Raw genomic sequence first — 27,936 nt, forward strand, 5'->3', positions numbered from 1 at the left:
TATGAACGTGTGTGCACACAGTTTAACTACTTTGGTTTCCTTTTTTTAAAACACTACTTAGAGCTCTCCTATGTAAATAAAGCTTACTAAAATTTTAAAACCCTAGTCTAACACAAAAGCTTTAAGCTTTAATTTATTCATAAAATTTTAAATTAATCTCAACCAAAACATCTGTGTTAAAGTCTCCACTTTACTCCCAAAAACAGGATCCACTTTTCTTATCATTTTGAAATAACTGTTCGTTCATAGGAAATTATGAAAACTGTAGAGTTTAGTATTTCCCCAACAGTTACATGACAAGGCAATTTGTTGATCAATTTGGTTCAAAGAGCCATAACCTTGTTACAAACATTAAACGTCTACAAATACTACCATAAGCAAGATACAGAACTTTGGTTGGGGGTGAGGCTCAAATAAAACAAACGCCTAGCAAGTGAAAGGCTGAGTTTAAACAGCAGTACATGGAGCTGGGAATGTGGCTTAATGTTAGAGAGCTTTCCTAGCATATATGAAGAAGCTCTGTGTTCCAATCCTCAATACCACATAAATAGCCAGAAGTGGCGCTGTGGCAAGGTTCACAGATAGAGCCCAGGGGCCCAAGACCAGGAAAAAAAAAAAAAGAACAAGCAGCTCAGCACTTCACCCCACTCCTCAAAAGATACTTTGTATGGACATACAACATCATGCCCATAATTTCAGCTACCAAGGAGGTCATGGTCTAGAACGGTCCAAGCCAAAAAGTTAGATTCTATTTCAAAAACAAGTTGAGCATAGTGGTTCACACCTACAGTCCAAGATTAGATCAGGGGGTGGAAAAAAAAAAAAAAACACCAGATCCTATCTTAAAATTTAAAGGCAAAAGAATGACACTTGGTAGGGCACCTGCCTACCAAGCACAAAGCTATGAGTAAAAAGATCACACTCAGGCTACACCACATCCCTCCACACTATGCATCTAACCTCTTACACATTAATTTGTAGACTGTGATCAATTTTGTCACTTTGAGAATGCTACATAAGTGAGAACACAGAGTATGTGTCCTTTAGATTTTTTTCCATTCAACTTAATGGTAAAAATCAATCCAATCTGTGGTATGTATCAATAATTACTTCCATTTAATGATAGGTTGTATCCATGGCAAGTATGTCTAAACACACGTTTGGATAGCCATTCACCTACTGTTATACATACATATATATATATATATATATTATTTCCATTATAAGCAAGGCTGATACAAACAATAATACACAGGTTTTGTATCAATAGAACTTTTCACTCCTTCTGAGTGAAAAGTTCAAGAGTCATACAATAAACATGTTTCACTTTTGAACAAGTTTAGTTACATATGATTTATACACCACACAAGTCAGTCATTTAAAGAACGATTCAATGACTTTCAGTACATTGGGGAATTATGTGATTGAACACCTCAGCTTTTCAAGTATCTCACAATTCCAAAAGGAAACTCCATTACCACTAGCAGTCATTCCCCACTTTCCCCAGCAACTCCTACAACCAGCCCTAGGCTGCACCATCTCTTTCCCCCACACCACCTCCTCTAACGGGACTGGGGTTTGAACTCAACACTTACTAGGCAGGCACTCTACCATAAATTTGCTTATCCTGGCCATTTCCTAGACCAAGAGCACTGAGAACCCTGGGTTCTGCATTCTCTGGGTCGGACTTTATCAATTCACCAAAGAGGGGCCTTCAGCACATAGCCCACGCCTGCCTCCAGCTCACCATCCACCTGTTTCAGCTTTGAGTTTGCTTTTAAAAGAAACTGTCAAACTGTAATCTAGAGTATTAACCATCCTGGGAAACTTAGTTTACCACCTTCTTCCCAGCACCCAGTATTGTCACCATTGTCGGCTTCACTGTTCCTATGGGAATGGAGCACCCCTCTTGGTATGCTTCTTTTCATTTTCCAGTGTTTAGTAGCCACGAAGTTATCTTTTCTGAGATTTTTGCCATACAGAGATCCTCTGCAGCAAGATATCTCTTCATTGTCTTTTACTTATTATCTGGTAGAAGTTGAGAGTTTTTCCTATAGTCTACAGTATGAATTACTCTGCAATTAGCTATCTCCAACATGTATGGGTTATAAATCTTTTCTCCTAACTGCCTCTTCATCCTAGCTGACTACTCACAAAGCTAAACTTCTTTTTGTAGATCATACTTTGGAAGTTATGTCTGAGAAGTTTTCATTAGTTCAAAAACTTGTCCTGTCCTCTACAAATTTTATAGTTTGGGGCTTTAAATCATAATTTATGAGCCATTTGGTATTGATAGACTGACATGGTATCTTTTTTTTTTTTTGCCTCTGATACCCAATTATTTCAACATTTGTTGAAAAGATTACCTACCCTATACTTGCTTCCCCAGATGAAATTCACATGATATGAAATTTATTTTTATTAGCATACATTAATTGTACAAGAGGTACTTTGTTGTGGAATTTCCATACATGCACACAATATATCCTCATCAGTTACCTTCCCTGTCACTTACCTCCTTCCCCCTTGTCCCTTCCTAAAATAATCAGCAGGTTTTATTGTTCTATTTCCATACATACAAATAAAATTCTTGGTTTTCTGAACTGAGCCTCACTCATCCTCTTCTATAGCCTATCACCTTCCACTAATACTCTCCTCCTGCCAACAAAGTCTTTTACTTTCCTATCTTTTTTTGGTTTTAGTATAAATTAATTGTACCAGAGATTTGCCCATGGTCTTTTTTTTTTTTTTTTTTTGGCCGGTTGTGGGGCCTGAACTCTGGGCTTGGGCACTGTCCCTCAGCTCTTCAGTTCAAGGCTAGTGTTCTACAAATTGAGCCACAGTGCTACTTCCGGCTTTTTTTTTCCTTCTGTTTATGTGGTGCTGAGGAATCGAAACCAGGGCCTCAGGCATGCAAGGCAAGCACTCTACCACTGAGCCACCTTCCCAGCCCTGCCCATGGTATTTCTGATATGTGTATATCATTATTTCATTCAGAATAAAGCCATAAGTAGTTACATTAGTTCTGTATTCCATTCCGCTAATCTATGTATCTATTCCTCCAACCATTGTTTTGAAAGCTGTTACAATGGTTCCTATCAGTTAAGTCTCCAATTTGTTTTGCCTATTCTAGGTCTTAAATTTTTCCCTTTAAATTTTAGAAAATTGTTTTCTCTATCTCCAAAATTCTTGCTGGAATTTTAATAGTAATTTTGTAAATCTGTACAAAATCTTTAGTATGTTCAGACTTCAAACCTGAGAACAGTACTAAAAGAGTTTTCATTGGTTTTCATTGTAGTTTACTTAAGTCTTTTGTGTTTTCTCATTTTCACTATTTTCTTTATTGGGGCAATTTTCCATTTTTTATGCATCAATTCATCATCTAAGGGGATTTCATTTTGGCATGTACATATATGCAAAATGTATAAGTGTGCTTTGTACCCTGACCAGACTGATCCCATCACCTCCTTCATCCTTCCACCTGCTTCTCAAATCAATTTCAACATTGTTTCATTTTTATATGTGTAGTCTTTTGACTGTATTTGCTCTTTCCATTCTCTTTCCCTCTAGTGCCCACATCAACAGGACCTGTGTTACATTCCTGTCATCCTTTTTGTTTTAGTGTATGTTAATTATTTCTGAGATTTTATTTTTTTGTCTTGTTAACATAATAAATTACAATGCTGATTTTCAAATACTGGTCCCAACTATATATCAAATGAGGGTGATTCATTCTCATTTTTTTCACTCCCTTCCAACCCTCTCTCTTCCCTCTCCTGTCCTGTTATTTTTGTTCCCCTGCTTTTTTATAGATTATGTAAAGATGGTTTTGCATTTTACTTGGATTAATCTATAATAGTTTCTGAGCTTATCCCTGTATAAATAACTTAATTAAGTGGCTGCTCTATGTTTTACATTATGGATTCACAAATTATCAGTTTAGTGATTTATCCACATTTTACCAGTTCATGTAAATCCTTCTGACTATCCCCACTGATAACATATTACTTAGAATATTCCTTCAGCTGGGTGGCGCTGGCTCATGCTTATAATCCTAGCTACTCAGGAGGCTGAAATATGAGGCTAGCAGTTCAAAGTCAGCCCAAGCAGGAAAAGTCTGTGAGTCTCTTAATAGCCAATTCATCACCTCAAAAAGCCATAAACAGAGCTGTAGATCAAGCAGTAGAGCAATAGCCTTGAGCACAAAAGCTCAGAGACCAACACCTAGGCCCTGAGCTTAAGCTCTAATCCTAGCACAAAAAGAGGGAGGAGAGAAGGGGAGAGAAGAGTCAGAGAAGTGTACATGTATCAAATTTACCAATAATATTGTTTTTTGTGACTTGTTCTTTACTATTATGTCCACATTGCTCTTAACAGTTGCGTTGTGCTTCCAGCACTCCCTTTACCTGCTACATTAGGGCAGGGCTGCTGGAGTCAGATGACAGGAAGACAGCTCACCTGGCCTACAATTCTGAACTAATGATCCTTTTCCTTCAGTACCTGACAGTATGTCATTTCTTCTGCTTAATACCATTTCTGAGAAATCTACATTCACCCAAATTGCATTCCTATCACAGATAAAATAGCATTCTCTGAAAACTCTCTTCCTCACCCCTCTCAGGTCTGGGGCCTGAACTCTGGGCCTGGGCGCTGTCCCTCAGCTCTTCAGCTCAAAGCTAGAGCTCTACCACTTGAGACACAGCACCACTTGCCGTTTTTTTTTCTGCTTATGTGGTGCTGAGGAATAGAACCCAGGGCCTCATGCATGCAAGGCAAGTACTCTACCACCCAGCTACCTTCCCAGCTCTTCTGACAACTCTTTTGGTCTCTAGTTTTCACAAGTTTACCTACGATGTATTCTAACATCTTCGTGTTTACCCTGTCTGTGGACGCATAGACTCAGCTTCATGAATGGTAAGTTTATGACTTGCCATGTTGAAAGAAATCCAGCTATCATTTCTTCAAATACTCCCACCACTCCTTTACCTCTGGAACTCTTAATGACACAAATAATAGATTTGTCCTAGAGGTGTGAGGTTCTGCTCTTTTTTTTTTCTAGTCTGTTTTCTGTACAGTAATAAATGATCAATTCTATTGTTCTCTCTCTAAGTCCACTGATTCTTTTCTGTCTTCTCCATTTTGCTGAATTATTTGCTGAATTTCATTCACTGCACTGTTCACTTGTAAATTGCCTATGTTTGCTACAATCTGTATTCTCTTCACAATACTGCTCTTTGTTTCAAGGACTAGTAAATGTTCAGTGAAGCATTTTGATGACACCTGGATCACATCGAAGCTAGGTTTTTGTTTGAGGAGCCTCCACACTGATGTCCACAGTGGCTGAACGAATTTATATCCCCACCAGCACTGTCCTTTTTCTTGCATCCTCACCAGCTGTTTTGTTGATGACTAAGATTCTGAGTAGAGTGAGGTGCAATCTCAGGACGGTTTTGGATTGCATTTTCCCGATGGTTACAGATGTTGAACTTTTTTTACATTTGTTGGCTACTTACACTCCATTTGAATATGGTTTCTGGACTTGGCTAGATTAAGGCTCTTGTCTAAACATCTCCTATCTTGTAGGCAGTCCCTTTCTTAATCTTTTGGTTAGATCTTTTGGTCTGGGCTATTAGAGGTCCCTCATTTGTTAAATTTCTCCAGCAAAAAAAAAAAAATCACAGACTTATAATGCAAGAAGAAAAGTTGAGAACTAAGCTTTGTGCCATTTCTCAGGTCCCAAAGTGCTTAGGCAATCTCTTTTTGCCTTTCAGTTTTATATATAATGTTCATTGATTTTAGCTATCCTTGAAGGGAGGAATAGAGAAAATTATGTTTATTTCTATATGTTTAACTCTATTTCTGTATAGGTATAAAACTAATACTCTGTTTCTCAAACTGTAAGGTCTGGCTTTACCACATTAAAAACATGCAGTTAACGCGAAGCTTATGTATATTTTGCAAGCCAAATATACATGCCTATAATCCCAGCATTCAGAAGAAGCCTGGTGAACTCAAAAACTATATTTTATCAAGAAGAATATATATATATATATATATATATATGAACATATATATATATATATATATATATATATATATATATCAAAAGCCCACAAAGCTGTCCTAGCATGACCTTACACAAAAATATCTTCAGATATTTAACTTAAGCAAATAAAAATCATAAAGTATTTCCCTTCTACGAATGTTATCAGTTAGGATTTGATGATTCAAGTGGTTAGAGCACCAACTACAAGTGGAAAAACTTGAGCAACAGCACAAGGCCCAAAGTTCCAGCACAAAAACCATAAACCAGAAAGAAAAAGTAATTTCATCTGTAGAAACATCTGACAAGTATAAATTAGATGGTTAAGGCAACTTGAATATTCTACGAACTGCTTACAAAAACTGCAAATATCTCCAATACCAACATCCCCTCACCTCAAGAGTTGTGGGGTTTAGACCACTAACTTTGAAGTATAATTTTCCAGCCCCTGCATTTTCCCTAGGAAATAAGCACCCCTATTCTGCTTTCTACTGGGCTTTAATTTAAACCCTACTTCACCCCCACAAACCACCCAATATTCTATGAATTTTCTTGTCAATTCACAAAAGCCGTTTTTGTCTACTAGCTTATTTCCAGTGGTGTATACGCATTTCAATAACAGCCTGAAAACCTAGCACCAAATACTTTTCACAAATAGGGTGATTTTATCATTGAGTAGCTTCCTAAACTCCACCGAAGTTGTGTCTCAAACATGGGTTACATGTCTTTTCCATGCACTGTTTTCTTATCATTTAAATGTGACTGTCTGAAGTTCTCCCTCTTCCTATAATTTCCTCAGCTTTTGTCCACCAACCAATACTCTTCCAAAGTTAGTTCTGTAATCTTCTCCTGTTTTGTTCACCTGTTCCCTTTTTCTGTCATTAAGCTTTCACTTTGTAACTTTTTCCTGCAACTTTTTTCTAATTTTACTTTTGTCCAGCATTCATATCTGCCACCTTTTCCCCAGCAGTCTGCACTGGTCCTATCAACATTTCCTTCCTTTCCCACCAGATCCCCCATAGATAAGGCTGTGGCAAAGAACTAGAATACCCTAAGGTTTACAGGCATTATTGTCTTTATTTCAGCTCCTGTGACCATAGTAGCAAAACAAAAAACAAAAAAAACATACAACTATGTGTTTCATTTAGTAACAAATTTATGCTTCTTATATAAGGATCATAGAAAGAAGATCAATAAGGTTGCAGGTATTTGTAATTTAAAATGATGTACCACAAATCTAAGATAGAATCAATGGTGGGCAAGTCTATCTGAGGTTAAAAATCTACAAGGGTTACTTGAGGCTTAAAAATAATCCTCACAAAATCATTTCCAAATACATTTTCCAAACACAATTAACAGTCTGATAAACAGATTAAACACTTTTTAAGTTAATCACAGAACTATAACAAAAAAAATCTTTTTATTAAAAAAAAAAAAAAAGCTGGGCCTGGTAATATAGCTCAATGCAAGACAACTTACCTAGCATGAAAAGGTGATTTGTTTGTATTTTTTCCCAATACTGGGGTTTGAACTCAGGGCCTTGAACCTGCTAGGCTGACACTCCTCCATTTGAGTCATGCTTCTTGCTATACATTTTGCTGGTTATTTTAGAAATGGAATCTACTGAATTTTTCTGCTGAGGCTGGCATGAAACTAAAATCCTGAGTAGCCAAGATTATAGGCATGAGCTATTAACACACGACTGAATTATCTTTTTTAATAAGGTACTTTAGTATATACTATTCCATCTAAACACAAGATAAAAAGCAAATTGTAAAAATAATTATTTTCGGGGCTGGGAAGGTGGCTCAGTGGTAGAGCGCTTGCCTTGCATGCATGAGGCCCTGGGTTCAATTCCTCAGCACCACATAAGCAAAAAGAAAAAAGCTGGAAGTGGCGCTGTGGCTCACGTGGTAGAGCGCTAGCCTTGAGCTGAAGAGCTGAGGGACAGCACCCAGGCCCAGAGTTCAGGCCCCAAGACCGGACCCAAAAAAAAAAAAAAAAAAAAAAACACAAAACATTCATACAGATCACCACATTACATAGGCTATGTAAATGAGCTTTAACAGAATATTTATTTCTGAACTCTGATTTGTCCTGAACTCATTTGTCCTTACTATATGGTGCCCTGTACACACTACACACACACACACACACACACACACACACATACACACACACCACACATACTTATTGGAAGCACAGAACAATGTGTGCACATCTTTGATACAGAAGCACTGTGCCAGGGCTGGGAAGATGGCTCAGGGGTAGAGCGCTTGCCTTATATGCCTGAGGCCCTGGGCTCGATTCCTCAGCACCACATAAGCAAAGTGAAAAAAAACAGAAATGGCGCTGTGACTCAAGCCTAGAGCGCTAGCCTTGAGCTGAAGAGCTGAGGGACAGCGCCCAGGCCCAGAGTTCAGGCCCCATGACCGGACCCAAAAAAAAAAGAAAAGAAAGAAGCACTGTGCCCAGACCAGAGCAGGCACACACCAAATGTGTAACAAATTTGTGAAATCAATAAACATTCTTGGTGTTAGCAAGCAGAATTCCTCCACTTTCCCCAATCTGTAATATCAAATATCATCAATGAAAGTTAAGCTAAGGCCTTCTGTCCTTCCCAAAAAGATCTTTTTTATTATGTTCAGTATCAAGTAAATTGTCACTATCTAATTAGATTCTTCTTAAGTACATATGAAAAATTTAGGCAGGGCTGGGAAGGTGGCTCAGTGGTAGAGTGCTTGCTTTGCATGCATGAGGCCCTGGGTTTGATTCCTCAGCACCACATAAGCAGAAAAAGCCGGAAGTGGTGCTTGGCTCAAGTGGTAGAGCACTAGCCTTGAGCTGAAGAGCTGAGGGACAGCGCCCAGGCCCAGAGTTCAGGCCCTACAGCCAACAAAAAAAAAAAAAAATTAGGAAAGGCAGATAACCAAAATTATTTTCAAAAGCAATACAACAAAATAATTTATACTTTACTTGAATAAAAATACAAAATATTACTTCCTATTTTGTACTGTGTATAATTTTTTAAAAAGTTGCTTAAATGGTTAATTTTTTCAGCAATCATAGGCTAAAGAATTGTTAAATATATATATATATATAATTTGCAAGTAGCATTATATACGTTTCCAGATGCTCAACACAGCATGGTGTCTACATGCAACCTAGAAAACCTGTCATCAAAATTAAACTGCTTAAACTGTCTTGTCATTAATGACACAGGACACAAGCTTATCAATTCTGCCAATGACAATTGGATAAAGGACCCACCAAGATTTTTTGAAAGATCCCAACATTAAAAGAAGAAACTAAAAATCTAGGATGAGATATATTTTTCCTTAGAGAAATCAAAGCAGGATAATTAAGAAAATCAAGGATTTTAACTCATGACAAGGGCAAAATAACAGGCTATTAGCTATTCCAAAAGAAGTACTAAAAGAGAGTGAGAAGAAAAAGGAAACACACCTAAAACCCCCCTGTGCCCGGCACTCTGTAGGAATGCTTTCACCAAGTATATAAACTTCCTAGTGGCAAAAATGAGACTGATACAAACAAGACTTTGGAGAGTGGGAAGAGGAAACTTAGGAAGTTCTTTGCCCAAGGTCATACTACTGTTACTACATTTGGCCAGTGTCCACAGCCCCACAGCTTCCTGTGGGCAGTATTAATAGAAAAGCATCTAAAACAAGAGAATACGTAAATATGATCTGATGAAAGCAGAGTAAGCATAATGTGTTCACGTTTGGAGTTCATATTCCGAAAAAAAAAAATTGTTAGCACTCAAATTTAACCAGGAAGGTAAACCAAAACAGCAAGCAGGGTAGCGGGGTGGAGTGGTTCTTGAGAAGAGGAAAATATACATATATACATATATCCTGGAGGCACATCATAATTGTCTTGTGCTATCTAGTTTACTTCGAAGTAAATAATCCCTGGAATGCTTTGAAGGTCATAACACACAAGCCAAAACACTGAGTTTGAGGGATAACCATTTCAAGTTAAATTAAACTCCCAAGCAATTAGCGCTCATTATGGAAGATCACTGTATAAGCAGTATCAACGAACCCAGACAAGCGTAAGGAACGTGGCAGTGTTGGGATGATAAATCCTCTAATAACCTGTCTGACCCATAAGACATGTCTGCTCACAAGTAGAAACGTGTCTTAAAGCGACCTTGTCTGGTAAACGGGTGCATTAGGATGCTGCTGCTGTTATCTCAGAGAGCTGTCTTACAATTAGGGGGGATCATTTGTAGTGACAGTGTGCAAATGGGAAGGAAGGAGAGAGACTGCACTGTCAGGGGGTTGGTTGACGGCCTGAGTTCTCACCGGCTTCCTTCTTAGACCCCGACCCAAGCCTCTCTCTGGGGGATCTGAGGGGCACTTCCAGAGCTTCTCCCGGGCTTCCCCGAGAAGCGCAGTTCTGCAGCTCCGGAGGGAAAGAGCACTTCTTAGCCCCGACCCGGACACCCTCCCCATTTCTCCGCTCCACACCATCCCGACCCCAGGCCCTCCTCCCTCCCTCCTGGCCCCAACTCCCCCCACACCCCCACCCCACACCACTCAGACCCCAGGCCCTCCTCCCTCCCTCCCTCCTGGCCCCAACTCCCCCCAAGCCCCCACTCCACACCACCCCGACCCCAGGCCCTCCTCCCTCCCTCCCTCCTGGCCCCAACTCCCCACACACCCCCATCCCACACCATCCCGACCCCAGGTCCTCCTCCCTCCCTCCCGGCCCCGACTTCCCCCACACCCGCACTCCACACCACCCTGACCCCAGGTCCTCCTCCCTCCCTCCTGGTGCCGACTCCTTCCACACCCCCACCCCACACTACCCCGAGCCCAGGCCCTCCTCCCTCCCTCCCTCCTGGCCCCGACTCCCCCCATTCCTCCACCCCACACCACCCCGACCCCAGACCCTCCTCCCTCCCTCCTGGCCCCAACTCCCCCCACACCCCCATCCCACACCACCCCGACCCCAGGCCCTCCTCCCTCCCTCCTGGCCCCAACTCCCCCCACACCCCCATCCCACACCACCCCGACCCCGGGCCTTCCTCCCTCCCTCCCGGCCCCGACTCCCCCCACACCCCCATCCCACACCACCCCGACCCCAGGCCCTCCTCCCTCCCTCCCGGCCCCGACTCCCCCCACGCCTCCACCCCACACCACCCCGACTCCGGGCCTTCCTTGCCCGCCCGCCCCCGCCTCTAACCCCGACCCTTCCCTTCCCCCCGATTCCTCCATCGCATTCCACCCGACTCTCCTGCCCCCGACCCCCGCCTAGTCCTCAAGCCCGTCCCCAACACTCCGCCACCGCGACTCCGTCCTCCTCATCCTGGGAAGGACAGGGAGCACTCCAGGTCTGGAAAGATGGCGGCTCTCACCTGTCACAGCGCCACACGCTGCAGCGCCCGGGGTCGGCCGAAGTCACACTCAGCCCGGGGATCCCCACGACGCAGCGCCCGGGACGGACGACCGACGTGCACAGCACTGGCGGCCTCCACACGCACTCAACCCGGCGACCGAGGCTGGCGCGCCCGCACTTCCGGCACCCCCGGAAGTCCCGCCCCAGCCCCTCGCTCCACGCCCAGCACCAGCGGAAGTCCTGCCCACCCCCAACCACTCCGGAAGTTACCCGCTGGCTTCCGGTTCAAGGACCCCGGGGCGTCGGATGCGCTCGGAGTTCCCGTCGCTGCTGTGATGATCAGACCTTCGGACTCCGGCTGGTGCTGGAGAACCCCGGAGAGCCGGGGTTGAATGAGCAGCCGCGGAGAGGGACGCGAGCTCGGCGGAGGTGCCCGGGCGCAGGCCCCGCCGGCCCCCGGACCGCACCCCACACACAGTCCCGCGAGCGCTCGCCGGACCGCCGCCCCCCACCCCGGACCCCCGCAGTCCGCAAAGCCTGCAAACGCCCTTGCGGCCTCGGTCTTCGGTCTACTTACCGCAGCAGGAGTGCTGGTGGGAAGGGGGCGGGGGATCCACGGTCAGGCAGGTTTTAAGTCCATCTATCCCCAAAACTCATCCAAGGCTAAGAATTGAGGGTGAGAAGGAAATCTCTTGTAATGCAAGGCTGAGTTTACAGTTTGCAGCTCCTCATCGGTTTCAGTCTTTCTAATTCATCCCGCCTGATAGAGATTGCTATGGAAGGGCTTCTCTGGCCAAGGTACGCCGGGAGTCTTGCTGTTTGGTTTGCTGGAGAGCCTGAGGGAACTAGAACTATTAATATTTCAGCTTATCTGCAGAAGATGACTCACCTAGTTTCCCCTGAAATATCTGGTCACCATTGGCTGAAAAAGAGAAAACAGAATCAGCTGTTTGCTAAAGAAGGTGGGACTTCAACTGCTTTTTTTGTCTTTAGGTTAGGGAAGCTACATGATAGACCAAAGCCATTACATAAACAGCCTTTTCTTAGCTTGACAAACAACTCTATGTGGGTCCTGAAAGCTCATCTAGAGAAAACCGAAAGCATGAAAGCAGTTTTCTTTCTGGGCCATCACTTGCTCCTCTAAAAATAAACTCGAGTCAGATTCTAGAAGCAATGATACGTTGTACAAGAAGCAAACAACAGATTTGAGAATATAAATAAGTGCAATAGATCATGAAATCACTTCTATATTGAGAATAATAATTAAAGCTTATTGTTAGAAACAATAAGATGAGCTAAAAAAAGATATTTGAAGCCAGACTCCAGTGGCTCAAGTCTAGAATTGAGATTAAGATCTGAGGATTACAGTTCAAAGCCAGCCTGGGCAGGAAAGACTTGGAGACCCTTTTATTTCCAAGAAACTACTCAGAAAAATCCGGAAGTGATGTTGTGGCTGAAGTGGTAGAGCGCTAGCCTTGGGCAAAATAAGCTCAGAGACAGCGGCCCAGGCCCAGAGTTCAAGCCCCAGGACGGGCAAAAAGAAAAGATATTTTACTCCGAAATCATTTCCAAACTTGGAGGTTTTCATATTCAAGTAACATAAGCAACAAATATTGCACAGGACATTTGCTGAGCATATCAGACAGCTTTGTTACGTCATATCATTTTCAATCATTTGCCTGGAGGCCTTTTGTTCCACCCAAATGTGAGTAGGCAGATGGTGAGAAGTTCTTCCAGTGCTAGCTGTCCTAGACCTTGACTGCCCAATACCTAATGGACTGGGTTTACAGCGCTAGAACCTTAGAAGAAAGCTTCAAGCCCTGAGAATTAGGGGCCTATTCTAGATGCTCAGGTTGGAGATTAGGACTGGGCTTTAATCACATGGACCGTGCCCTTGCAAACTATTGTAATCATCTTCCAACAGCCGATTGAAGCAAGCAGCAGCAGTAGGCAATGCTTGCTAGTGTTACAGCTCTCACATGGGCAGTGGGTGCTGGGCCCCTCAGCTCCACAGGGATTCTTGGGCCTGCAGTGTCAAGACCCTTGGCTTGACCCATGACAATGTCAAGTGTTAGGAATCTAGGGCCTAAAGTATCCAAGACCCTTGATTCTGAAGGCTTTATAACTTCCTGGAACTTACCCAATGACTGATTCTCATATTATCTCTTCCCTGGCTCTTTACCTTGCTCTGTAACCTCTCTCACCTTCTAGATATACTTCCATTTCCTCTCTCATTATCTACAATGTTTATTCCTCATTGTTTCTGCCCTGACAAGTCTTTCAGCTGCTTTCTTGCTGCTTCTACCTCTAATACACTGTTATCACCTTGGCAGCTACTGCTCTTTTGCCTACTTCCTTTATGTTCTAGTCATGTGACCAGCTCAGGCCACTTTATCAATGATAATGATCAAAGGTAGGCAAGAAAAAAAAAAAAAAACCCACCCAGTAGAAGTCATTTATTGACCTTAATGTGGCATTACCAGAGGGTAGCATAGGAGTGTGTCTCCCAGCTGAACTGAAAAATTAACTGAACAGCCTGAATATACAGACAGGAAGCAGGTATCACCAGGGTGTTTACCCAGTCGTGGTTCTTCATGGGAATAAAAGACTGTGTTTGCCCCAGTCACAGCATGGCTCTCCTATAAATGAAGGCCAGCCTGCACTAATCTGCTGGATTACCAGCAGAAATGCTCCCCCTCTGGCCTGAGTGAGAACACTTGCAGAACAAGCAGGATCATCTAAAATTCACTGAGAGTTGCCTTGCTTAGAATACTGTATTCCAAGGCTGGTACAATCTGAGTGGAGTGATCATGTCTGGAACATGTCTTCAGTCTGTTTTCAATTACCTGTAGTGCTGGGAAGTCACTTGACTAGCAAGTGCAACATCCTGGGTTCAATTCACAGTACCCTTTGTCTTGTATATAAATTTATCTGATTTGGCAAGGGGAAGAACAGAAATGATGGGACAATGGGTGAACCAGTTCAGCAGTGAAACCCATTAGACACTGTGTTGGAAGTGAACTATACAACTTGGGAGTGAGGGGAGTTGGGAAGGGAAAAAATGAGAATGAGGGATGGGGTGACATTACTCAGAAGGAAATGTACTCATTCCCTGACTTATGTAACTGTAACCCCTCTGTGCATCACCTTTACAAGAAAACTTTAAAAATCCAAAAAATAATTTCCTGCTGAGTTCCCCAAAATGTTAAGAGCATCTAGAAGCATCTTCCATTTCAAGCTGCAAAAGTTGGACTCTGTTACAAAGTTCCTGTTCATGAGCTACTATGAGTTCTACTTTCCACATAATTTCACATTTTTTTTCTCCTAGCACTCTCTTGTGACCAAGTAAAAACACAAATGCATCAACATATGAGTCTACATCCATAGGTAAGAGGTGCTTACAAGTTGCTTTTGCTGCTGGGCACCAGTGGCCCACACCTCTAATCTAGGATCCTCTAGCTGAGATCTGAGGATCACAGTTTGAAGCCAATCCAGGCAGAAAAGTCCCTGTGAGACCCTTATCTTCAATTAACCACTCAAAAACTGCAAGTGATGTTGTGGCTCAAGTGCTAGAGCACTATCTAGAGCACAAAATGGTTCAGCGACAGCGACTAAGCTCTGAGTTCAAGCCCCACTCAAAACAAGACTTGCTTTTGCTGAAAAACACCGACTTCTTGGTTGGACCCATAAATCACCTAAAAGTTAGTTATTTCTGCCTCTACTTTGTATCTATGTTCTTTGCCCTGAGCCATTCTCTCAGTCTCTTTGCAGTCATTTTGGAAACCAGGAAGAGGCAGACAGAAGACCAGACCTTGCTAGGCATCACTGACTCTCATTATAACAAGGCCCACCTGACTGGTCCTGAGATGTGGACCATAAGACCACCTCTGATGCCACCTCTGATGCCACCTCTGAACATGCCAGGGACCAGGACTGTTTTACCTATGTATACTTTTCACTCTCTATGAATTCTCTATTTAAATGTTTAGGTTATGTCTATGCTCCAAAGACTGAAGGGCTATCATTTCATGGCATGTATGCCGCATAATACATTTCCTCTTTTGGCCCTTTACCTTATCTATTTATTTGGCTTATAGGGGCAAAATGGCTAGATGTGGTATGTTTGGACTATGGCCAAAACTCCATTTTCACACAGGAAAAAGCAATCTATATCTTTAGAAAGTGGAGATCTTCCTGATGAAAGATAAGAGACCTGGTTCTCCCAAAGTAGAATCATGTAATTTGGGACAATGTTTCTTGAAAACCTGCCTAAGCTTGGCCAGTACTTATGTAAGAATCCCCTGCAGGAGGAGGGTATGCCAGAAGTCCAACTCCAAGAGATCCTTTGTATTGTAAATGGCTATATGCTCATTAAGTATGCTGACTTGAGTTGAATATTGAAGGTTGATGAAAGGAGATTTATTAGTGCTGGCTGCAAGCATGAAAAGTAATAAGCCCATCTTCAGAGGACAGACATTAGCTTCAGGTTTAAATAGGGGACAGATTGGAGTAAAGGGAAGGAGGCATTGAACAGTCAATATTAAAAATGTGGTCTTGTTGGTCATTATCTCAGTACTGGACAGCTGGGTCTTATCATACTTTAAGTCAAGTCTGGAGAGTTGTCTTGACTATTGCCACAAATTTTATCAACTGGTTATTCTGGAAATTCAAGGTGAAAGTAGAGAGACACCTAGGAGGAAAAAATTAAAGAGGCAAAAATAACTCCAGAGAAGGACAATGGAGTTGGTTAAGTCAGTGACCTGTGCCCGCTAATCTTACAAGGGTAGAGCACCAGAGGAGCTCACATGCACTTGGATATAATATCCTTAACAACAGTACCAATGTATGGGTCGTACAAGATTACTCATATGTTGTAGTAATAAAAAATACACTGAGGAAAGCTTATTTTCTTTTTCCAGTTAATGTAAAAAATGACATAGGAAACAAAAATGTATCCAGTAATCTCTCAATTTCAGTTTTATAAAATACAAAATGAGTATAACAACTTGTCTCAAAGCATTACTGTAAGAATGAATGTTTTATTTTTTTTTTTTTTGGGTCCGGTCATGGGGCCTGAACTCCAGGCCTGGGCACTGTCCCTTAGCTCAAGGCTCAAGGCTAGTGCTCTACCACTTGAGCCACAGTGCCACTTCCGGCTTTTTTCTTTTTGCTTATGTGGTGCTGAGGAATCGAACCCAGGGCCTCAGGCATGCAAGGCAAGCGCTCTACCACTGAGCCACCTTCCTAGCCCAAGAATGCATGTTTTAAAAAAATCTCCAAACACAGTATCTAATACAAATTCAAATGTCAAATACCATATAAAGACTAACCTCTCCTTTGCTTTTTTATTATTGTAAAGATGATGTACAGAGGGGTTACGTAAGACAGGTATTGAGTACATTTCTTTTTGGACAATGTCACCCCTGCCCTCTTTCCCAGTTTTTCCTCACCCACAAGTTGCGTAGTTAATTTTCAACATAATATCTAGTGTCACTACTGTCATTTGTTTGCCCTTTGTCCCTCCACTTTAACCTTAATTTTATTAAAGATGAAAAAACTGAGGTACTGAGTTCTAATATAAGATTACCCCACAACGAGTAACAAAACCCTCTGTCATAGCCTATTTGTGATTTATGAACAGAAGCAAATTTCTGACAGTAATGAAGGCTACAAAGTCCAAGAGGGATGTACCTCAGCTTTAATGTCTGATGAGTAGCCTGGTCTCTCCCAACATGACATGTTTTTACTTCATTGTCCAGAGGGGAGGAATACTATGAACTCAGGATGGTGACAGAGAAACATAAACTTGTTCCCTCTAAGCCATTGATAAGGGCATTAATCCACTAATTACAGGGGGGTGTAAGGGATCCTAGGAATTAGAATCTGTTTTCCAAATATTTTTTTTCAGCTTCAGCTCCCCACAGGAAATAGGGGTGAGTGAATATAGACTGCCTGACCTAAAGCGAGGAGAAAGACTTCTCTCTTAGCTCAAGGAAACTGAAGCCCACATCTAAATCTACATATGCATACTTCCTATATTTCATTTAATCCTTTCTATAAGCCCTAACACTATTATGGGAAAAGCCCAGACAGATTAAGAATTTCTTTTTCTTGTACTTGAGTGCAGTCCCTAAGCTTTCCTGCTCAAAGCTAGCACTCTACCACTGAGCCATAGTTCCACTTCTGGCTTTTTGGTGGTTAATTGGAGATAAGAGTCTCAAAGATTTTCCTGCTTGAGCTGGCTTTGAACTGAGTTCCTCAGATCTCAGCCTCCTGAGTAGTTAGGATTACAGGTGTGAACCACCAGGTCCAGCTAGACTGAGAATTTCTTATCGTCTTGTATTTAATCAAAATTGTTAAATAAATTCATTTTCTCACAGGAGCTCCTGTGACGGGTAGAACTCTCATGAATTAACCATATCCCAAAAGGCTGTGTATCTTCTCACCACAATGAAGATTCAGTTTCAACATGAAGTTCATAATGGGAAAACAAGTTCAAATCCTAACACTCAGGAACTAAGCTCTTCTCTTCTAAATTTAAAGGGTCTTTCTATCATATTTTCAGTTCTTTTTGTTTGTTTGTTTTTTTGGGTCCGGTCATGGGGCCTGAACTCTGGGCCTGGGCGCTGTCCCTCAGCTCTTCAGCTCAAGGCTAGTGCTCTACCACTTGAGCCACAGTGCCACTTCCAGCTTTTTTCTTTTTGCTTATGTGGTGCTGAGGAATCGAACCCAGGGCCTCATGCATGCAAGGCAAGCACTCTACCACTGAGCCACCTTCCCAGCCCCATATTTTCAGTTCTTAATATGTGAACCAAATACTTCTGAGTGTTCCAAATAACCTATTAGGGACTCTACGAAGTTACAATTAATGCCATAATAATATTAAGATACTGCATTGTCCTTTTCACTCTTATTTCCTCGAGACTGACAGAATAGAATGTACAGTGTAATTTTTCACTCAGGATATAGGATGGCATCAACTCTTTAGAGGCTAATGGGATGCTTGCTTGCTTCGTATATTTACTAGAATTTTTTTTTTTTTGGGGGGGGGGTCCGGTCTTGGGGCCTGAACTCTGGGCCTGGGCGTTGTCCCTCAGCTCTTCAGCTCAAGGCTTGCACTCTACCACTTGAGCCACAGCGCCACTTCCGGCTTTTTTCTTTTTGCTTATGTGGTGCTGAGGAATCGAACCCAGGGCCTCATGCATGCAAGGCAAGCACTCTACCACTGAGCCACCTTCCCAGCCCCTATTTACTAGAATTTTTTAAAAGTAGGTTTGGAGTGGTCCTCAACAGACACTATGTTGAAAATGACCTATACAATCTGTGGGTGGGGACGGGAGAGGAAGGGGTGACAGTGTAAATAGTAGATACAAACAGTAGTAAGCAAATTTTTTTTTTTAGAATCTAATAAATTCCAAGTGTAAACGTGTCCAGAGGCCAGGCGCAGGTGGCTCGCTCCTGTAAGCTTAGGTACTCAAGAAGCTGAGATAGGAGGATCGTGGTTCAAAGCCAGCCGGGGAGATCTTCCAACCAACTAATAAAAAGTGGAGCTGTGGCTCAAGTGGTAGAGGCTAGTGCCGTGAGTAAAAAAAAAAAAGAAAAGTCACAAATAATTCCACATGTAATCGGAAGGAAAAGGTCTCTAATACATTGCTTGGGTTTACTCAACTTCTCTGAGTGAGAAAATGGACAGCTGAGGCCATGCTGCACGCGTGCCGCGTGGATCTCATCCAGACGCAGCCTGCCCCCTGCGTGCCTCCACGAGCATTACCTGTGCCAACCCGTTTTCCCGTTGCCAAGCACCTCGGAAAGCATCACTACGTGGGTGTGGACAGACCGACCCTCCACAGTCTGGAACGACCCGGCGCCAGCGCCAAGCACCGGGAATTCTGACAGCGATCCCGTCCGCACCCACGCGTGACGTCAGCACGCACCGGGCTGGCCGCGCCTCGGCCCCACCCTGGTTCTGCCTCCAGCCGATTGGCTCGCCCGAGGCGGTCGGCCTCAGCCACGCCTCCCGCAGGCACCTCCCCGGTTCGCGGGGCTTCTGAGCGGGATCGAGTGCTCGCTGACGACCTCGCTCGGGATTTACGGAGACCCAGGCTCGCGGCGCGGGGTGTGCCGACGGCTGCTGGGAGGCTCTCGCGAGTCCCACCCGCGCTGCAGTCTTGGGCAGTGGTGCCACCCCGCGACAGCCTGGCGCGGTCCTGACGTCAGGCGGGCACGGGCGGCGATTGGCCGTGAGCATGTGGTGCGGACGGGCGCTGGCGCAGGCCGTTGGCCGCGCAGCCGGGGGGCGGACCCAGGGGGCGGTGCGCGTGGCGGGCGCCACTCAAATGGGGCGCGCGGCCGGGCTCGGCAGCGTCTTTGACTTGAGGTACGGGGCTGTTCCTGGGCCGAGGGGTTGGGACGAGGGCCGGAACGGGGCGGGGAGGGGGTGGTGCGGCGGGGCCGTGCGAGCCCCCCGGCGGAGGACGGGCTGCGGTGTCCCTGCCGAGGGGACGCGGGTCTCCCCGGAGGCCTCGCGGAGGGGGCCGGGGGCCTGGCCAGCTCGTGAGGCGGGGCGGGCGGGGGGAGGAGGGTATCCGGGGACGCGGGCCCGGGAGGCGGGGCGCTGGGTGTAGGCCGGGCTCTCGGAGCAGCAGACAAGATTGTCACGGAGCCCCGGGGGGCTGCTGGCGCCTGGGGAGTTGGGGTCGGGGACGGGAGCCGACTTGGAAGTCCGGTCGGCCCCCCGGTGTGGGAGCGACTCGCCCAGCTGGCCCGGACGATGAAATAGGTCGCTGATCCAACTTGGCCTGCGGGTGGGGTGCATTTTATAAAGGGGTGTGTGTGTGTGTGTGTGTGTGTGTGTGTGTGTGTGTGTGTGTGTGTGTAAGGACTGATGGAAAGGAGCACTTTTTTTTTCAGATCTCCGCACTGTAGACTTTGGGATCCTCTTCTCAGTCAGCTGGGGTTGGGGCTGGTGTGTGTGTGTGTGTGTGTGTGTGTGTGTGTGTGTGTGTGCTGCTTTGGTGGTGTGAAAGTGAAATGAAATCTCCAGTCACGAAAAGCTATTCCATTTTTACAGAAAAGTACTCCAACTAGCTTAGACAAAACACATCGTCTAGGCATTCTGTGTGTCATCAAAACTTTTCTCCGTATAAAGCCCATGTACATGATAACAGATGTTTACAAACATGAACATGTTTGTGGGGGGGGGTGATAAAATCAAGAGATTTCTGAGGGGTGATGTAGGAAAAGAGACAGGGAACATCTTACAGATATAATAACATCTTTTCCTTGGATTGGACTCGTTGCCCTTAAACGAGTATTTAATATTTGGTCACTGGTGTTGCTGATGTTCATTCTTAATACCCTGAAAGGGCCATGTGACTGAAAACAATTCAAAAAATCTGATAATCCTGTAGTAATGAAATCTGCTTTATTGAGGATTTAATATATCTAAAAACAGTCCGTGAAAGTCTTGAATGCATCCTCTTAAACTGAAATACACTTCCTTTCTGTAGTATTTGTGATCTCTTCATTTAATCAGGAAACTCACTTAAGCCTTTTTTTGGTATGAGATATTATTTGGGATCTCATTGTCATCCACCACTCCTGGCCCCTCCCACACCCATGGCCCACTGTAAGTTTAGAAAGTTGTGTTAAGGGACTGGGAAGGTGGCTCAGTGATAGAATGCTTGCCTTGTATGCATGAGGCCCTGTGTTCCATTCCTCAGCACCACATGAACAGCCTTGAACAAAAGCAGCTTAGGGAAAGTGTCCAGGCCCTGAATTCAAGCCCCAGGATCTGCAAAAAAAAAAAGCTAAGGGTGTATTTAAACTCTTACATACTGTAATATGCTTGAACTTTGTTTCATGAATATCAGCAATCTAGATATTTGAAAAAAATTACAACATAGGGAATATAGAATCTTCAAAAGTATTTTGTGTGTAAAAACAGATTCAAAACATGGAAGACATACCATAAGGTGATTTGAAGATACAATTAGTGAAGTTAGAAACTGTAGATATAGACATGCAGAAAGTTACAATATAGAAAGTGATTGTAGTTCATGACTGTAATCTCAGCTACTTGAAGATATGGATCAGGAAGATTCCAGTTCAGGATTTGCTAAGGCAAGAAAGTTAAGACTCTCTCCTAGCCGGGCGCTGGTGGCTCACGTCTGTAGTCATATCTACTCAGGAGGCTGAGATCTGAGGATTGAGGTTCAAAGCCAGCCCGGGCAGGAACATCCGTGAGACTCTTATCTCCAATAAACCACTAGAAAACCGGAAGGGGCGCTGTGGCTTACCTTGAGCTGAAGAGCTGAGGATATGCCCAAGCCCAGAGTTAAAGCCCCACAACCAACAAAAAAAAAAAGACTCTTTCCCAACAAATAAGCTAGATGTGGTAATATGCATCTGTCATCCCAGCTACATAGGAAGCCAGAGGTAGAAGGATCACAAGCTGAGGCTGCACCTATGCAAAAATGTAAGACCCAGCAAAAAGTGGCTGGGAGCATGGCTCAGTGGTAGAGCACTTGCCTATCAAGTATGAGACTGAGTATAAACTTCAGCTCTGGCAAAAATAAGAAAAAGTGGCTTAATCAGTGTAAGTTTAAATCATACCTAAACAATTGAAGTTCAGAAAATTAAGCCATTTGCACTAAAGTAAGAATGGTTATCTATGGTCAAGGTGTTAAGACCTAGCCTAACCATCCATTCTAAATATTGACTACGTGGGAAAAAAAATTGAAAGAAGAGGGTACTTTGTGACATAAAAACTTCACAAAATTCAGATTTCAGTGTCCCCAAATGAATACTGACTGAAAAGTATCTGTGTGTAGTTATACATTGTTCCATTTAGGCCCTGTCTCAATCTTACACTGTTTCTAAAGGGCAGAATTGATACTGTGCTCATTATAGAACAAAATAGACAAGCTCTTGAATATAACAGTTTTTCTCACACTTGTCTGTAATAGCTCTGTGTTGCTCTTGGGAGAACTGACAAAAATAGGCACCCAAATCTTTTCTAAGCTGGGCACTAAGTGGCTCATGCATGTCATCCTAGTTATGTAGGAGGCTGGATTGGAAGACAGTGGTTCCAGGTCAGCCAGTCAAAATAAAGAAGTAGGGTATGACTGCATAAGGCCTGTCATCACAACACCCATGGGAAGCCTCAAGTAGGTGAATCACAACAGTCCAGGCATGCCCCTGGACAAGAAGTGAGACCCTATCTCAAAAACCGGCAGTTTTAGGAAGTGACTGGAAAAGACTGGCCATGATCCTCTGTAGGAAGGGCTGAAGTGTATAGCATTCTTGCAGGAGCACGCGGGAGGCAGAGTAGCAAGGCTGCTGCAGGCATAGTTCAGAACTTCCCAAAGAGCTGAACTAGTTACTATACTCAGATCTCCAATCACATCTCTACACTGAAAGTATGACATAATGACCTTTCATTCTCTGTTAGTGTTCTAGGACACTGCAAACATTTTGCGATAATGCCTGAAATAAATACCAACCATCTTGATGAGCAACAGGTTCAACTCCTGGCAGAAATGTGTATTCTTATTGATGAAAATGACAAGAAAATTGGGGCTGACACTAAGAAGAATTGTCATCTGAATGAAAATATTGAGAAAGGTACTGTTTTATAATATTATTCTTGATAAAGTGATTTGTCACGGCATTTATGTTATCTAGGAAACACAGTCTGTAAAAAGACATGAAATTCTTAGTCATATATATTATCCTTGATATCAGTTAAGTGTTGTGGTAAAGTTTACCTTGCTGCCTCCTGTTGGAAAAACTTTTTATCTTCAGTTCCTGTGGTTTTATAAAGACTTATTCATAACAAAGTTGTCAATCCTTTGTTTATTCTTTATTTCTTTAGGGCCAATAGTGGGTTTGAACTCAGGGACTTACACTTAATCAGGGCTGATGGTCTACCACTTAAGCCACACCTCTATTTCCCCTTTGTTTCTAATAAGGAAGAGGGGGAGCAAGTATCATAAAGAGAAGCATGTGCCTTCACAGCTCCCTTAGGAGAATGGCCTAGGCAATGTCCCTGAAAGAGTATTTGGCCTGGCACAAGGCAGTCCAAATCATCATTTTCTCACTAGTTTGCCAGAACTCTTGTCTGTCACAGCTGATACCCAGATAAAGACTGGATTAAAGTGTCAACAAGTTACTACTCATATTCTGAGCTACAGGGGGAGAAGTGGGAATATAACTGGTATTCTATGTCTAATCCTATTTTTGTTTTCAGGATTTTTGCATCGAGCATTCAGTGTCTTCTTATTTAACTCTGAAAATAAGCTTCTGCTACAGCAAAGATCAGATGCTAAAATTACTTTTCCAGGTCAGTAAGTTTATGTCCAGGATAGATTTATTTGAGAATTATTTCTTTATATCTGTATGAGTACATTTATGTTTGCTTATATATTTAATTTGACTTTTTTTTTTTTTTTGCCAGTCCTGGGGCTTGAACTCAGCCTGGGCACTGTCCCTGAGCTTCTAGCACTTGAGCCACAACACCATTTCCAACTTTTTCTGTGTATGTGGTACTAAGGAATAGAATCCAGGGCTTCATGCATGCAAGGCAAGCACTCTACCACTAAGCCACATTCCAGTCCTTAATTTGACTTTTGATCACACTGTATTTCTTAAAACCCAAGTTTACAAAGGACAGTTCTGTGAATGTGGCATAGTGTCACATTCTGTATCAAATAACCTTAAACAATGAGCGTAACCTAATAACAGCAATAAAGGACAGGGACATAGATGTGTCTACATGTAAATGCATTGTAACATCTGAATTGAATGCATTTTGATTTTTTTGGTGAAGGAGGCATTCATGATGAACTAAGAAATATCTTCCACAAAATAAGTACTGTTAACCTATCTTAACTGCTTTAAACATCTGAAAGGGGCTGGATGCACTGCTCCAGTGGTAAAATGCTTACCCAGCAAGCATGTGGGCTGAGTTCAGGCCACACTACCACCAAAGAAAAAGAAAAAAATCCAAAAACACCATAAAATGCCTAAATGCTCATTTTATTCTTTTCTCATTTATAAAACTCTTGATCTTTCTGACTGTATCTAAGGAAAAGTTCATCTATGTCTATTAATATCTTCCAGGTTGTTTTACCAATAGTTGTTGTAGTCATCCATTAAGTAATCCAGGCGAACTTGAAGAAAATGATGCCATTGGTGTGAGACGAGCAGCCCAGAGGCGTCTAAAAGCTGAATTAGGAATTCCCTTAGAAGAGGTAACCAAGTTTATTGGTCAGCCAAGCAGAAATCTAAACCTACATTCAACTATTATTTTATAAAATTTTATTCTTAGTGGTGATGGGGGTGAACCGAAGGCCTACCACCGAGCTACGCTGATAGATATGTTTAAGACAGAGTCTTACTATATAACAGCCCATGCTGATCTTGAACTCCCCTTGAATCCCACCTACCACTGAATGCTAGGATTCCAGGCATGTACCTTCACACACTAGCAGTATGTCAAAAAGAAAATTATATAAGTCCTGTAGCCCAGCCTGGCCAAGAGTTCTTGGCCTTAGCTTCTCAGGTGGCTAAATTTGTACTGATAAGATCTCACTGTGTAACCTGTGCTGCCTGGAACTCCTTCTCCTACCTCTGAGCAATTTGCATTGGATCTGGGGCTTGTACCTGTCTGTGTATTATGACCTCTAGCATAAGTTTTGATTTCTTAGTATCACTTGTCACAGTTTTGTTTAATACTGAGATGGATTTATCTGTTAAACGAGCTTATGAAGTCGATATAACAGATCAAGTCAAAGCAGATTTTGGGGGTGAGGGAAGGGGTTTGGACTCAGGCCCTAGGCGCTGTCCCTGAGCTTTTTTATGCTCAAGGCTAGTACTGTACCACTTGAGCCACAGTTCCACTTCAGCTTTTTGGTAGTTAATTGGGAGATAAGAGTCTCATAGACCTTTCCTGCCTGGGCTGGCTTCAAACCACCATCCTCAGATCTCAGTTTTCTGAGCAGTTAGAATTACAGGTGTGAGCTCCCAGCTCTGGCAAAGATGAATATTCTCTTAATGGAAATCCTTAAAAGTCTGAGTGACTTGAAGTAACCTTTTTCCCATTTTGGAATTTCCCGTTTAAAGATCCAGATGTATCACAACTATCTAGAATGATAAATGTTTTTCTCTAAAAAGTCATTGTAAGGGGCTGGGAAGGTGGCTCAGTGGTAGAGCGCTTGCCTTGCATGCCTGAGGCCCTAGGTTCGATTCCTTAGCACCACATAAGCAAAAAGAAAAAAGCCAGAAGTAGTGCTGTGGCTCAAGTGGTAGAGTGCTAGCCTTGAGCTGAAGAGCTGAGGGACAGCGCCCAGGGCCAGAGTTCAGGCCCCACAACCGGACCCCTCCCCCGCAAAAAAAGTCATTGTAAGCTTTGAATGTTGTTTCTAGTAATGTTTTACACGTTCTAATTCTAAAACAATAATGCTGTCATTCAAGTTATTATAGAAATGTGAATTGATTTTAGGCTGTTTTTTGTTGATGTTCTTACTGATTTTTCTTTGAATATCCTAGGTTCACCCAGAAGAAATTAATTATCTAACTCGAATTCACTACAAGGCACAATCTGATGGTATCTGGGGTGAACATGAAATTGATTACATCCTGTTCTTGAGGAAGAATGTAACTTTGAATCCAGATCCCAATGAGATTAAAAGCTACTGTTATGTTTCAAAGGAAGAGCTAGAAGAACTTATGAAGAAAGCAGCCAGTGGTGAAATTAAGATAACGCCATGGTTTAAAATTATTGTAGAGACTTTCCTCTTTAAATGGTGGGATAACTTAAATCACTTGAACCAGTTTGTTGACCATGAGAAAATATATAGAATGTGAATGTGTAGATAAATGATGATAAATGATGATGGAAGATTTTCCTTACCCAGTATACTTTGGGGGTTTCTGTTGTTAATTTAAGTTGGGTTTCCTTTTTGGAGAACTCATAGATACTTTTCAACCAAAATTTGAATGGCAAACATCTACTGACTGACTTAATTTTTATAACGTACACCAAAATATATGCACTAATATTTGCAAAAGACGTTTTTGAGAGATTATTGTGAAAGGAAAGCAAAACTTAATTTAACCTGTCCAAATACATTGAAGAGGTTAGTGCTCTTCATTTTTTTATGCTTAAAAAAAAATTTCAAAACTCATGTTTGCCAGGTGTTTATATACCATTAAATTTTATTATATTCCAGAAAAATGAGCAGAGGAACCTAGTTTGCTACTTATATTCTAAACAGATCAAACAGTCAGAGAAGGACTGGGGAGGTAGCTCAGTGGTAGCTTGATTGCCCAGCAACAGGAAGCCATGAGATCCTCAGCATCACAAAGGAAAATAAAAGTGGCAGAGCATCTTCAAAGGAAATTAAACAATATACAGTCATCCTTTCAGGACCTTCTTACCAAAATCTGAATGGTCACATCTTTTATGAAATTACATAGTATTTCTTCATCCTTGTGTATACTTTAAATCATCCATAATACCTAATATAAATAGTGATGTATTATTTAGGGAAGTGGCAGGAAATGTCTATACATAGTATAGATGCACTGTTTTTCAAGTATTTTCAGTTCACAGTTGGTTAGATCTTTGGATGGGTAACCGCTTAATTTCTATTATTTAAGTTGATATTTATGATTTGGTCATTTTTGCTACCTAAGGTCAACTGTTAGTTTTGGTGATGATATTGTTAGGTTAAATCTTTTAAATAGTATATATCGTGGCAAAGTCTGTTTAAGAATTATAGTGGAAACAGGCTACTCACAAAAGAGGCACTAAGTCCTCTTTACTCGAGTTAAGAAACTCTTAGGCACTATAACTATTTGGTATGGATAGTTCATTGTGCTTACACAATGAGCTGTGTGTCTGCCAACTGTTGTCTGCCACAACAACCAAAATTACACTCTGTATTAAAAGCCCCCTGGGCCAGGAGCCACTATTCTATAGCCACGTCTTATTTTAGGGGAGTGGGGTGGGAAATAATGAAGACCAATGTTCAGGTTGAATGTATATTTAAATTGCACTTTTTACAATTTGCCATAAGTTTCCAAGAAATCTTAAGACAGTTTTATTATCCTTAAATGTTGTATAATAATGAATAATGACAAATAAAAATTTCTTACAAAGCTAAATGATTTTATGTTTCTTAGAATTTCGGTTAAGTATTAAAGCTCAAATAACTTGGAGTTAAGTAGCAAAACTGAAAGGTAAAAACAATTACATTTAATACTGTTGTCTGGCATATTAAAATTTCAGTAATAGTAGGGTAATTTGTCCATAGGATTTTAAACATGATAAATGCCAATACGTACTAGCAAGTAAATTCTGAAGAGCCCTTGGAGGTTTCTTGTGTGTTTTTGTTTTAAATGAAAGTAACATCCCTCTCCTGGACTAATAGCTACTTCTGAACCTGAGGGTAAAAACTTGGAAGGGTTGATTTTTAACTTGGAAGCTAAATGAGATTTATAGGGATTTTTTTTCCTTAAATTTT

The 27,936-nt window shown here is 42.4% G+C and overlaps 2 protein-coding genes across 3 annotated transcripts in view; one reads left to right on the forward strand and one right to left on the reverse strand.

The window, feature by feature from the left end:
- Wdr37 (WD repeat domain 37) overlaps positions 1-19,248 on the reverse strand; it is a 68,250-nt gene extending 49,002 nt beyond the window's left edge. The window contains exons 1-3 of one of the 2 annotated variants that reach the window (XM_042686115.1): positions 19,179-19,248; positions 12,297-12,329; positions 11,985-12,070 (exon numbers count right to left, since the gene is read on the reverse strand). The gene's annotated coding sequence lies outside the window, so the exon portion shown is untranslated. Of the gene's footprint in view, positions 1-11,426; positions 11,574-11,984; positions 12,071-12,296; positions 12,330-19,178 lie in introns of those variants that run through there. The other variant, XM_042686114.1, reaches the window with a different exon arrangement.
- Positions 19,249-19,539: 291 nt separating this feature from the next.
- On the forward strand, positions 19,540-27,577 carry LOC122113096 (isopentenyl-diphosphate Delta-isomerase 1). Its single transcript, XM_042686025.1, has 5 exons — positions 19,540-19,784; positions 22,860-23,032; positions 23,658-23,750; positions 24,530-24,660; positions 25,958-27,577. The coding sequence occupies exons 1-5, from the start codon at positions 19,654-19,656 to the stop codon at positions 26,273-26,275; spliced, it is 846 nt and encodes a 281-aa protein (XP_042541959.1). The 5' UTR covers positions 19,540-19,653; the 3' UTR covers positions 26,276-27,577.
- The last annotated feature ends 359 nt before the right edge of the window (positions 27,578-27,936 follow it).

This window comes from Dipodomys spectabilis, unplaced genomic scaffold (genome assembly GCF_019054845.1).
Source record: "Dipodomys spectabilis isolate Male_0828 unplaced genomic scaffold, ASM1905484v1 ptg000096l, whole genome shotgun sequence".
Classification (NCBI taxonomy): Eukaryota; Metazoa; Chordata; class Mammalia; order Rodentia; family Heteromyidae; genus Dipodomys; species Dipodomys spectabilis.